The sequence below is a fragment of the Lutzomyia longipalpis genome, chromosome 1, assembly GCF_024334085.1.
Source record: "Lutzomyia longipalpis isolate SR_M1_2022 chromosome 1, ASM2433408v1".
NCBI classification, from domain to species: Eukaryota; Metazoa; Arthropoda; class Insecta; order Diptera; family Psychodidae; genus Lutzomyia; species Lutzomyia longipalpis.
The window spans coordinates 5,408,165-5,422,638 of record NC_074707.1 but is presented as its reverse complement, the minus strand read 5'-3'; the positions used below and the strand labels follow the sequence as shown (position 1 = coordinate 5,422,638).

Here is a 14,474-nt window from a genome sequence, read left to right as displayed (position 1 = left end):
CCCACTCAGAATCCCCAATAGATTACCTTGAACGATATTTCACAATAGATTAGAATAACTTGTGCCCAGAATCTCCTGCCCAAATGAGAAGCCACCAAGATACCTTCAAGAGAAGAACACAATTAATAAACTCCAACCGGCGCGAAGGCCAGAAAATGTTGGGAAAAATTGCTGTTCTTCCTTCTTCAAATTTCCTTGGGTTTTCTCCAGATTTCCACAGCTCACACACAATTGTCCACTCAATTAATAAAGAAATTTTCACTTTACTTAAAGAATTTATTTTCCACAGAAGGTTTTTGAAGTTAAAATTAAAGAAAAATCCACACGACGTTGCTTCTACCAAATTTTATTCAAGAGTGACAAGAAATTTACAAAAGGCTCTTAATTATAACTGAGAATGTACAAAATTGTGAAGGAAAAGGAACTGTGAATTTGTGGGGTCATTGCCCCCAAAGAGAATAAGAGTTTAGAGGGAGATGGTTAGTACAGGAGGAAGAGAGATGGCTATTGATGCGTTTTTGGAGAGAAATTTGGCGCCCTTTTTAATTTCGTCAATTGGCGGGAAATACTTTCGCCAGTGGCGTAAACAATATCTATCCCCCCAAAAACACAGCTTTTCACTTCTGTGTAGAGATTTCCCTCATTAGTAAGGAACTAATTAAAATTCATACCAGTTTTCCTATCAAATAGCCCCGGGTTTATTTATTACATTTGAGCCATATACGGTGAGAATTGCAAGTATTTATTAAATTCCGATTAATGTTCTTTTGAGTGGGAAACCTCCACGAAGATGAAGGCACATATTTACTTAACGTATTGATTTTGGGTATTTCAAACACCCACACGCATTTTACTATAGAAGCCACTATTTATGTTTGTATGTACATATAGGATATACTTTACACGGAAATGCATCCAATTCTGGCAAAATTTCGCAGAAATTCCAATTCATTAATAATATTTTCATGAGAATTTCTCTGTGATTGCCTGAATTTTCTACCCACATAAAATTATGCTCAAAAGAACTAGCAAAGCATTCTTAATCCTATTACAGATACAACATTCGCATTATTTTCAAGCAATAATGTACTAAACAATTAACAATAGTCACAGATATATTATTTTGAATGATTAAATTTACATGTATTTATATAAATTATTTATTCTGTGCTTTGGACCATTGATTAAGTAATTCTGGGGCCTAATTAGAAATTCATAGAAATTAATATTAGTTCATCAAACTTCAAATCAATACCAATTCGTATTCATCAATGGCTCTTTATTTATTTTGATGCTGAATTTGTTGATTGATATTCAGAAATTGAAATTCTGCAAAAGGAAATTCCATCATTTGGATTTTTTCTCAATGTATTGGGCCTAATTCAGCGACCAAGAAACCCTTGAAATTCGCTTGAAATCTTGAAATTTCAGTACAAAATTCAAAGATTTAAAGGATTTCTTAGTCGCTGAATTAGGCCCATTAGTTAGGTTTTATGTGGAATATAGGAAGAGTTAATTATTGATTTACGCAAATTAATTAACTGACATTATCAACGCCATTATAGTGGTGTAACTGAGGTTTATAAACAATTGCAATGAGATATATAATTTGCTATATTTAGGCAACATTACGGGATTGAATATCATTGCGTTCATATTGATTTATCGCATACCCCGCCGCTTATTTTATGAATTTGTATCACATTAGCTGATAATGTTGCAAATAATGTGTAATATCTCATTAAAACAACTCATTTTGCATGTAAAACAATTTTTTAGTGGCATATAAAACTCTCAGGGCTACGAAAATTATACAACATACATCAAAATTAATTTACATACAATAATATATATGTCGTACAAAAGGAGATTTCCCGGAAATTACATAAATTAATGTTCCAATTTTGCAGCAAATGGTGAAATGTTGTTTAACGATTACAACAGAAAAAAATTCAGATGGAATGACGGGAAAATTTCCCACCACAGGGGAAATTGATTGAACATCTGATACATTCCAAATGGTTCGAGAACAAAAAAATTCTCATTTTTTTCTCAAATATTATAAATCAATTGAAATATCGGGAAAAATTTTCCCGGAAAATTCCACCAAATAAATGTGGGTGGTGTGGAAGATTGTGGGTGTGATTAAAAAGAAATGAGTGGTGGATATTCTTCAAAAGTTATGATGAAGAGCATAAAATTGTTTAAAATAATTCATCGCATATTTTTGCAGAGAAAACCAAATAAATAATTCACATTCTTTTCTCTCTTTGTTCTTCCCACGGAAAAATTATAAAATTTTTCCATTAGATAATGTACTGCGGACCAATGCTAAGAACTGGCCTCAGTGGACGACAGCATATTCCTCTGCCAACACGAACCACGAGAACGGGCAGCATTCCAGACACCGTCTAGGATAGGAACGTATTGGGGATATCCTTGAAAAAATACACATTTCATGTTGCTTCAACATGGTACTTTTTTATATACGAAAGCATAATACTTTATTCGTGATGTACAGGAAAAAAACATTGAAGGTGGTGAAAGTAAAAGAAACGAATTAAATAAAAACTCTAGAAAATTAAATAAAATTAAATTAAAAAAAAAAGTTCTTACATTCACACACAAATATCATTAAATAAAAAAGAATTAACTTTAGCGTTGATAGATATTTGTTATGTTTAAAAAAAAGAATAAGAATGATAAAAGTTATTTATAAAATATATTTTTATTAAAAAAGAAAAAAATGTGAATATAATGAATGAGTTCTTTTGCATTTAGAAAGAAGTATTAAATTACAAATTAAATAGAAGAAATAATATTTTAAAAAATGGCACATTTCTCTTAACTATTTTTTACAATTAAAAACTAATCTCAAAAACGGCTTTCATTGTCGAAAATGTCACAAAGGAAATTTCAATCCTTTAAATAAAAAAAAATTCCTTTATGCAACAAAATCCATGACGTTCATATTTTCACATGTCAGCAGTTTTTTTTCTACCCCATGTGGTGGTAAAAAAAAGTTGCGAAACATTAAAAGCTTTTCCTATCAGGTGGGTGTGTGTACTTCAATCAACGTGATACGTTGTAATTGATGCTTTTCATTCATTTGCCTCCCCGTTGAGAGTCACAAAATTTTCGACATTCTAACCAATCATCATAAATTTTCACCCAACAAACAAATTGAAAAACACTCAACAAACCACTTGAACTGCAACCATTTTGATTGATAACTCCTCCAAGTTTTTGATTTAATTTCACAATATTCGCTTGATATACAATTTTTCACAAATGGAGCTTTTTTCTCTCTCTCCGCATATTGGATAAAAGTCAACCATTCAAGTGGAATTAATTTACAAAGTTTCCTTTAAAACTTTGCTACATTAAATTGAATTTACCTTTTTGTTTATGTTTTTTTTTTTTTAAATTGTTGAGATTTCAACATAAATCGCTGAGTTATATTATTAGTTCCTCAAACTTTTTAGCAACAATAAAGTTTTTATTTGATAAATTTTGTTTAGGAAAATTAAAATAAAATCTGTTTTATTTCCAAACATTAAACATCTCGTGACAAATTAAAATAAATTCATTTTGACGCAGCAGATTTTTAGAAAGATTAATCTCAACCCAATTAATTTTTAGTACGAGTACAAAAAAACATAATAAACACCAAATAAATCTACAACAATCCACCACCAAATAAAAAACATTTTCTTGAGTATCTTCTCGAGGCAACAACTGTCAACAATTCACTGTACATATATAAAAGTTATATAAAGATGAAAAATAAATAGCAGAGTGTGAAGAAGTCTGTGGTTAAACTTTTTACAGCATCGTGAAATATTTATTATTGTATATTTTGCACAGAGTTGAAAAAAATCATATAATTTAATTAATAATAATACTTTAATATCCCACAATGTGCCAAAAAGCATATGAATGAAATGTTGTTCGACAAAAAAAAATGTTTTAGAGACAAATTAAATAAATTACGTTACGCCAGTGTGTTGAAAGACTTATGTATGTGTAATAAAATATAAATGAATAAATGATAGTAAATTAAATAATTTATTAAGAAGAGTAAATTCAGATGCTGAATATCTATACTAGTTAAATTGTACATATAATTCTAGCACAAAGTTGAAGAAAAAGGAAAATGATCTATAGAAGAAAATAAATTGTATATTAAGGAATAAAAAAAAATTAAGCAAGGGTGTCATTTAAAAGTATTTTAGGCATATTTGTGAGGAAGATTAAACTCACCCACCACAAACCCTTCGCATTTTGGGGTGTATTTTTCACAAAGAAAAAAAATTATGTATTCGAGAGATATCCTTTAATTACACCCCTCCCTCCCCCAATGTGCGTGAGGAAACATTCTCTAGTTAATGTCATAATATTATATAGAGAGAGAGGAGCTATTAAATTACGCTAAGTATCCTGAGATGATCGCATTGATGTGGAATCCTCGTATGAATAGAGCCCCTCTTCCACGGATTCCAAATCCAATTCAATCATCCTGCCTAGTAGATAGAGATTCGTAAAATGAGAAGGATTTTATTTTGTAAAATGTAAATAGACTTAATAATATTATAGAGAGAGTATAGAGGAAAAAAAAAGAAGAAAAAAATAAATCCACACGAAAATATATTGTAATTAAATTTTTGAAAGCACATCGCTCTCTCTTGGTTGGGTATGGCGCGTGTAAAGAGTCAACTTTTGGAAAATACTTCCCTCCTCCTCCAAACCCTTCCACCCCCCACGAAAAATCTCATATTTTCCAGAGGCAAACTCATTGAGGGGGCGATGTGATAAAGTGTTGACGAGGCGGAGTAAAAGCGGAGAAATATCTCCTCATACGACGTGAAAGAAATTAATTTTGACAATGAGTGGTGAAGTATGTGGAGAAATATTAATCAAACATACAATTATATCGACATATTTATTATATACTAGTCAACCCGAGCCCCCAATCACGTGTGAGCAATCACCATTTTAAGCTATAAAAGGGGGGCGTATATTAATAGGGGGGATGAATAATACGGTACCCCGAGAAATTCTAAAAATAAAAAAATCCCGTTATCTGACCCTTCAACAGGTAGAAAATGGGAAAAAATCGATTTTTCTGTGGGGGCGCTATAAAGGGGGGTTGGGGCGGAATCCCATATAGCGCTTGCAACTCGTATTGACCCCCTCTACCCCCATACCAAATTTCATCAAAATCGGCCCAGCCGTTTAGGAGGAGTTCATGTGCCACAAACAGACAGACTTTTCAGCTTTATATATTAAGATTAACACTCGTTGAGTGAAAATTTGGAACAGTTTATTCATGCGGCCCCGTGGCAAAAATAAAATATTTTTTCTAAACACACTAAAAAAAATATATATCACTTTTATGGTGCTAATAAAATATCAATATGATTTACCTCAAAATGTGAAATTTCCATATGAAAAGTATTTCGCATACAGTTTGGGGGACACAAATAAACGACTTTTGCAACTTATCTAGCATCCCAACAATGTCATGAGAGTAAATATAATTTGTCATAGCAACTTGCAAAACCCACCTTTCATTCTATTTTCTCTGTGCAAAAGTTCAAGGGGTAGCTGTCTGTTGAAATTTTCAACATCCACCTACATTGCATAGTCAGATGAATGTTTAAATATTTTATGATTCATGAATAGGATTTTTTTTATAAATAAGGACGGCCTGAACTACATCCTTTGTAAAATTCTTTCTCAAATTTAATTTTTCATTTAAAAGAAATTATTTAATTTATTAGTTTCTTTAGGTTTCTTTATGGACTTCCTTTTTAATTAGAAAAAGGAATAAATTAGGGCTAATTTAAAATTTTCTCATTTTTTTTTAAATAAAGGAGTTAACCCATATTTGTATGAAAAGAAAGATATTTCATTAAAAAAAAAACAAACAGGATACTCGATACGTAAACTTGAAAAGAATAAGAAAAATAAGACTTTCAAGATTATCAGGGAAAAGTGCGGCAAATATTTGCTTAAAAATGCAAACAATGACGTCACAATACTATTTTGTCTCTCTTAGTGCATAAACCATTTATGCTAATGCTTTGTCGATTATTTTAACACAAAATTATTTATTTCATAACGGGAACGCCTCAACACGAGAAAAAAATGCTTTTAAAGAGCCAAAAATGTAGAATAGTAACGTCATTGTGCACATTTTTGTGTAAATATTTGCCACCTTTTTTCAGCTGATTTCAGTGGAAAATGGGAAGTATTTTTTGAAATCTCTTTTTCTCTATTTGTATCTTATTTGTTTGTTTTAAGAATGAAGGCTTTTTTCATAGAAAATTAGGTAAACTCCTTACTAGAAACAACAAATTAATTTATCATGTCGTCCAATGTTAGCCAGATGAAGGCCCCTTTTTGCGTGGAAGGAAATTTTCCATTATTATAGTTTGTATGGTTGAAAAAATTCGTTATAATGGCACAAGAAACTGTATGCAAACCAATTCATCATTTGTGATTGCATCTCCTCTGCATTAACTCGATAATAATAAACGAATGAACCATTCAGCAACGAAGTGTACAAGAAAGGAACCCTTTATGTCTCTCACCGTGCATATATTGAATCTGGCCACCCACTAGAATTTTCTCCCCGCACTCAACCCCACCCACACCCACCCTCCTCGTGTGCTGAAGAAATATGTGGGCGGGTGTACTACACACACACATTTCCCAGCTTGATAACTTTTGTATGAACAATATTATACTGAAAATAATAACCACGCAAGGAGGATACTTTAATTTTATACTCTCTTACCCCTGCACATACATCCTTTTCTTCTGTGTGTACCACCGTTTATTAAATATGGGAAAATAAAATTATCTTTATACCCCAGAAAGACAAGGCAGCTGAACTTTCAGAACTTCATTTGATGGAAATTTATAAAATGTCAAGGACATATTTTCCGATGCTATATATACATCGCAGTCTTATTTGCCTTAATTGATGCACATGCAGCATGAGAAAATAATTTTGAAATATTGAATATAGTGATGCCAATTTATCAGTCAATAGCATGAATTTAATTGCATTCGCTGCTGGGGACAAATTTTCCTCAAGAAAATATCAATTTTCCCATGATTTTTTTTTCCAATTAAGAAAGAAACAGCGAAATAGTGCATTATTTTGTCAATTTTCTCTCATTTTAATGGTAGCAAAAGGCACAAGAAATATTCTAATAGATATTTCTCACGGAATACTAATATTTTCTTTGCGTGCCAAGAGGCTTTCATTAAGCACAAAGTCAAAAACATTTCGCAGGGGGTTAAAAAATCCATCATCATCGTGAAAATATTCATAAAAACCATGAAAGTTAGAAGGAAGAATAATTTTTTTCATATCAATTTAAGAAAATTCCTTTTTAACTGTTGGAGAAAGAGAATTAAATATTGCATTTCAATACAATTATGAGAAGGATTTTATTTTTAATTGAATTTCAAATTCATGATGATGGAGAATCAATTAATTGAATTAAATAATTTCCATGGCCTAACGAAGGAAGAAATAAAAACAATTTAATTTGAAATATTCTGTTCTACATAAATGTTACATCAAAGCTTTTCATTTGTTTTAATGAAATATAGAGCTTTTTAGAGCTTTTCCAATATCCTCAAGACACTTAAATGACCAATTTTCACTAAACTGTCCTACATAATTTTTAAATTATTAAATTCACAGATTTTATCTAAAAACTTTAAAAATAAATTAATTGTAAAGCTTCAATAAAATTTAACCGAAAAAGAACCAAAACAGAACAGAATTTACTCTGGAAATTAAATATTCATTTAACATGAATAATTATGATTGGATATTATGCGATTTTTTGATCATTTGATTCATTTTATGCTCAGAGAGATTTTTTTTTTGGAAAATTATGGAAAAGATTAAAATCATTAAAATGTTTGAAACTTCATAAATGCTCTAAAAGCATCCTTTCATCCATATTCATTCACAAAGTAACATTAAATAAATCATATGGACAAACATCTTGCAACATGCACTTTAATTTACATAAATTATCTGACCCCTTTTGAGGGGAATTTATGGACATTCTGTTAAGATTTATGTTGGTTACTATATATTAACACCATGACTTCAATTGGAATCACCTAATTACAATCACCTGATGACATTGATTTACGATGACCATCATGATTAATGAATACTTAATTGAGAATGTGTCGAGCCTAATAGTTTTAGTCTCAAAAAAAGAAGAGGGGGCAACACAATGTGTTCACCTTAACGACAAACTGTCTACAGTTTCATTATTTTAATTAAGTTGAGCACAAAAAAAAACGAAGCTTTTACCTGTTGGAATTACTAAATTCAATACACGTTTTCATAATTAAAAGAAAAATGAACGATAAAAGAAAATTCTCGTGAGAAAAATTCTTCTGAGGTAATTTTCTAGGATTAAGACTGATTAAAGATGATTTGAGCATGGTCAAGAAAATCAATTGATTATTTCATCGCAACGATTTGAGAATTTTCTTCATCTCCTACATAAAGCTCCCGAATCCTCATTCAGAGGAGGATCATTGCGAGAGATTGCTTCGAAAGAGCTCCAATTGAAATAAATCCCATAGATATTCTCATGCTCATTCTCAACTTTAAGAAGCTCTTTGGTGGAAAATTCAATAATCATGAATGTTCCACACCCCATAGAATTAAGCCACATAATACATTAAACTACCTCCCCAAAATTGATTTTCCAACCATTATCCCCAGTAGAAGCTTTTCAAGTCATGATGGTCTGTGATTTTCTACCACAAAATTTGGATTTTCATTACATTCATGAGAATTAGGTACTACCCACTATGTAATTAAAGATTCCCATCCAGAGTGAGTGGAAAATGATTAATTTATTGTATCTAAAGAAGCACAAATTGATGACGCCCCAAAATGAAAATCAGTATTAAAACAAAATGAAATACAAATAAAACGAAAAAATTGTCCAAATAAGTGAATTATTGATAGATTTTAAAATGCCTTTTTAATTTTAATTTCAATTAAACAAATCAACGTTTTAAATGTCAATCCATTAGTGAAAAAATTTAATTTATTCCGAAATATGCCAATCAATTAATTAAAAAAAAATTAATGTAATTGAAGCATTTTACAAAATTACAAATTTTATGTTTTCCAAATGAAAATTGTAATGAATTTTTTTTTATTTTCATCCAATTGGAAATATTTCAAATGTGCAGAACGAGAATAAATGAATTTAATGGAATTTATGTAGGGTGTAGAAAATAAAAACAAGAGATAAAGCATGGTGTATGGTAAAAGAGGAAGGATTGTGTATTTTATTGAATTTTAATAAAAATGAATGATGCAAAAATGGGTCTTGTTGATGGTTTTTGTTGGCAAATGGGATGTGTTTAAGTGCATGGCAGGAGTACTGTGTGTGTGTGGATTTTCACTTTTCCAGCGAAAATATTTTTTTTCTGCAGGAACATTCCCAACATATAACATGAAAAATGTGTGTAGTCAGAGGAATCATCAGAGCGGTACTGATTCACGGCATCATCTCGCACCGCGTGAGTTCTGCACGCTTTTCCTCATAATCTTTTACTCTTTGCGGGGGAGGTGGGCCTGATATTGTATGTATGTGTATTATATATGGGAATGTTGATTTTTTCCCCCAAAAGCTTAAGCGGTATGGCAGGTAGGGGGTGGGAGCAAAGAGGATGGGCCAGGAGTGAAAGTAAAAGAAGAAATCCACATGGTAGCCTTTCTGATATCATTCCACCAATTTATTATACGATGGGGGTCATGTGTAGATGAAAGCATAATGTACATATATATAGCTGTATTTTTATGCTTCCCTTCAGCTAGGGAAATTGACTAATCATTTGCCAGAATGAACGTGAACTGACATACATTAATGAAAGTCTCTCGGATGGATACGATGCGATGGTTAGAAAGGTTTTTTCGCCCCATTCCTCGCATTTATCCATTTTTATCATATATCCTCCCCATGCTTAAAACATGCTTTTAGCCGGAAAATTGCCACAAGAGCATCGCAAATTGTGGGAGTAAATAGATACACACACACACACACCGCATCAACATGATATTCCAACATACAATATATTGGCTGACTCTCATACCCATTTTGGACAAACTACAACATCAACTTACTTAATTTAAGTTAAGCCTCAAAGCATTTGAGAATTCAAATATCTCTACTCCTCGTCCCGTGTCACATCTCTATGGCACCCATCGAGTCTCTTGTGTTGCATCCAGAAGGTGGATTTAGAGTTGAAGCACTGAACGAACACACCTGGTACACACCACACGCTACCTATCCCCAAAAACCTCATATTACTCTTCTTTGGCATTATAGACACACACCCCTTAAGCTGGAAAGTCATGTGAACCACTTAATTTCATCATAAATCCCCATTGGCTAATGCACAGCTATTGCAATCTAATTTAAGGAGTTTGTTACCTTATCCTTAAGTTTCTTGCGAATTAATACGTGGAGTTGGTCTTTGATGTTTACTTTAGCTTAATGTAGATCCCAACAAAGAAGACTCTCTTTGTAGTTTCCAAAGTTTCTTGTTCATTATGAGACATTAGAATTGATTAAATTTTAGCGTGAGACGACACTCTGGTTTTTTGGAGAATTTATTTGAGAAGAAAATGAATCAGAAAAAAAAGGAAAGAAAATTTACATATATTTAAGAAAATTAATCTGAGGATAAAGAATAAAATGAGTAGACTTTATAGAACAGAAGAGAAAATAAAGATTAATTTTTTCCAGAGCTTTCGGGACTCAAGCAGAGTTTTTTCTGCTGTCATTCTAAACCATTTAATCTTCTATAACGCATTGAAGAAGGAGTTATCAAGATATGAAAGTTCTGAGAAGAATTCAAAAACTCTTCAACGCTTCTTTAAGGGAGAAAAAATTGTTCTAAGAATTGTCCTCTTTTGAAAAAATAAATCATCAAGAGAAAAAAAGAATACGCACTACAATTAAAAAAAACCAAGGAACGTTAAGGACTTGAGGACATAACAACGAGCTAATTAAACGAGTAAAATGAAGTTGAAAAAGAAAGAAGCCTCAATAAGAATCAGCAAATTCAGGTAAAACAGGTAAGTCTAACCACTTAAAATTCGCATTTCCTTTAGCACTTTTTCACGGTGGTTTTTGGTGTATAGAGGGTATCCACGAAAGCTCTGCCATGGCAATAAATATCGATTGCCCTCCCAGCATTGAGCTGAAATGTTATCTTTTCCATCCCATCCCTTAATTTGTCCCGACCACCACCAACCGGAGAAATGCTCAATTGGTATTTTATTTATCTCTTTTGTTCATTCCTGGGGGTCATCAGGAATAAAGTTTATGCAAATTCAACCCCCATCGCTATTTTGGGGTAGAAAAGCTTTTATCAGATGAGTGTGTTTGAATGATATGCTCAAATGAGGGAGTATGTGGTATGTCCGAGTAATCATTGCGATAAAATAGATGAATTTTAGACATAATTCCCAATTAGGAACTTTCTATGAGCTTTTACAGGTAAAATGTCAAAAAGCTCGTAGGATTATATTTACAAATTAATTCCCATTAAAATATTTAGATTTTCTCATATGTCAATTTTGAAATTCAATTCATAACATTTTCAAATCGAAAGTTTCTATGAACTCGACATGTTTTTTGGGGTCATATTGCCATCAAAAACGTCTGTATGTTGAGAGTTTGTGGTTTCCCATTTGTTATAGTTGAAATAGCCCCCAAGCAATTTTCCTAAAGTCTCTCCGCACAAACTTTTATCTCATCGCACTTTTCCACGAAAATTTCATAGCACATCATTCACAGAAATTGAATGAATATTTTCAAAAGAGAAAAAAAAAAGTTATATATAATTCACGAGAAATGATGTAGGAAAAAGCTTTTTGTCCTAAGATAAATTTTATTGCGAAAGGGCCGGTTAGACTAAAATGAATTTCGTGTTTTCTTCAAAACAATAGCGCGCGGGAATAACATAAATTTTCAACGACAATTTAATTGAGTGGTTTCTTGTTATTTATAGCTCAGGACATTTTTTTTCCACCACCACCACCCCCAATTGATGAAAATCACAAAAGAGGAAGCCTTCTATTAGACATTGAAATCCATTTACAACGGGGATGTGTGTAGGGGTTAATGAAATGCTTTCTTGTGGGCGCATATAATGAAAGTCTATTGAATATGTACCTCAAAAGAAAGAGAAATCTAAACTTTACGTACACATAGCGATGACTAAAGAATTTTTTTTTGCATTGGTGTAAAAGAAGTAATTTATCATAATTGTATTGTCTTCGGTACATAGTTATTTGACGACAATAGTAGAGACAGGTAGTGAGTGATGAAATAAAATCGCAGCGAAAAACGTGATGCAAATCATGATGAATTGAATTGAATTTTAATATTAAAAGAATTTCAATGGTGGAGGAAATGATATCATTTAATGCAAAAATTCTTTGAAGACCATAAAGAATGTTATGCGTAATGTACGGAAAAATATTTTGAAATTTATTTAAAACAATTATTTTATTATTATCTCATCTTTATAGTTTTTTTTTAATTTATTTTTTTTTCATTTCATTTCATTTCAACTTTATTCATCTCAATTACATTTGTCCTATCTTCATGCGCCCTTGGGCGTCTTAGTGTTGTCAACCAACCTCCAAAGCAAAACCAAATTGAGAAACTTGAAGGAATTATTTAGTAAAAGATCAATAATTTATCTAAGAATTGACTGACTTAAAGAAAGTATTTTAAAAGAACAAAGCTTTCAATTTCTACTGGAAAAATCTATTTATAAGATCTCTTTTCAAGAAAATCATATTTCCCATTTACTTTCCAGAAAACTTTTCCCGTTTAATGGAATTTTTAAATATTCACTTTAAATAAATTCAAAATAATCTATAAAATGTGTTTATTTATATAGAACTTATGCTCTACATATTGTGTATAATAACCTTTAATTATACTTTGCAAGTCAAACAAAATTCCCGGAATATTTTCCACTCGTTTTTCACAGCTCATAAAAATGCAACAGTTAATGAAATTATGTCTCCCCATGTTGTTTATAAAAAGAGTTGATAAACCATGCTGTCAAACCCACCACCACCCCCTTTTTAAATAACATAAAACACAATAATCTAGCAAACCCTCCTCATTTTCACTGGTTCACAATGATATGGCAAAAAAATTGTAGGCTTGCCTTTTAATTCAACCACAATAACCATTTTCACGGGGTTTATTTTTTTTCTATGTACATTTCTCCACCCCCACCCTGACATACATACCTATGTATGTATATAATGCACAGAGAGAAATATTAGAGAACCCGCAGACCATTAAAAGACTATCGTGAACCAAAAAGGGACCGCGTGATAATCTCCTTTTATGTGTGACCATTTAATGATTCTTGCTCGTGGAGACTCGGTGCGCGCGGAGAAATTTAACCATTTACACCGCATAATTCCGAAAAGGCAGAAAACCCACGGCAAAAATAACAATTTATTAGTCAACATTAATTTTTTATAAGGGATATTATGAATGATGTTGCGCGCGAAAATTTGTGGATGCTCTCTGTGAGATAAATCAATTTTTTTATATACTTGTGGCTAAAATGCCAGGATGCGGCAAAGTCGACGTCAATTAAATGGGGAAGACATCAGCACCTTATATATATATTGTTCCGCTCATGAAAAAGTTAATGAGCCTGCGTGAGTGGGGAATTAACTGATTAAAGATATCACAATAGTATAATCCTCGTGGAATTAATTTCTCTCACAGTTAATATTGTGCTTAAGAAGTGGGTGTAGCCGTGATTACAGCGGCTTGACAGCCCCAGAGTAATTTGGTTTCGCTGCATTTGCTTTTAATCGTCGCAAATATGTATATTGCTTCATTAAAATACCATTTCCTTTGATACTCGTATGAGTCGTATTAATAATTTCATAAATTACTTTTGCTCTATCGATTTTACTTTCTCCTGATCCTAAATCTATACGCTCTGTGTATCAAAGAACAGCTAAAACAGGTACATACCTTCCTTACAATATTGATTTAATTTTCTCACTCAACATTTTCTTGAATTAACACATATTTTCCGTTAGAAAATCAAACGATTGATCTACTGCAAAATTCCTCTCACAAAAGCAACATTTTTTTTTTGCAAAAAGCATTGACAAAATAAAATTGAATTAATTAATTTAATCAAATTGTGTAACAAGAGATTGAATCAAGCAATAAAATATATAGTTCAGTTTGTAATATTCTTTGAATGCGCGTGGTTTTGTAACAGCGGAGATTCCGGAAGTGATAACACTTGTTGAATATTCGCGTGCCGGTGTTTCACTTTCCTCTTACAAGCTTCTTTTTCTCTTCAAATGGAAAGAAATTTAGCGACGAAAATAACATTTCACAAGG

General features: G+C 31.8%; 2 protein-coding genes across 8 annotated transcripts in view; both read left to right on the top strand.

Moving 5' to 3' along the window:
* Positions 1-9,386, top strand: part of LOC129786690 (allatostatin-A receptor-like) — a 103,469-nt gene extending 94,083 nt beyond the window's left edge. For all 7 annotated transcript variants that reach the window (XM_055821869.1, XM_055821865.1, XM_055821868.1 and 4 more), the window contains exon 5: positions 2,311-9,386. In XM_055821869.1, coding sequence (XP_055677844.1) covers positions 2,311-2,415 — 105 coding nt within the window. In that variant the 3' untranslated portion in view covers positions 2,416-9,386. The remainder of the gene's footprint in view (positions 1-2,310) is intronic.
* LOC129786719 (glutamate-rich protein 2) overlaps positions 1-14,474 on the top strand; it is an 871,459-nt gene that overhangs the window by 294,772 nt on the left and 562,213 nt on the right. The gene's annotated exons all lie outside the window — the stretch shown is intronic.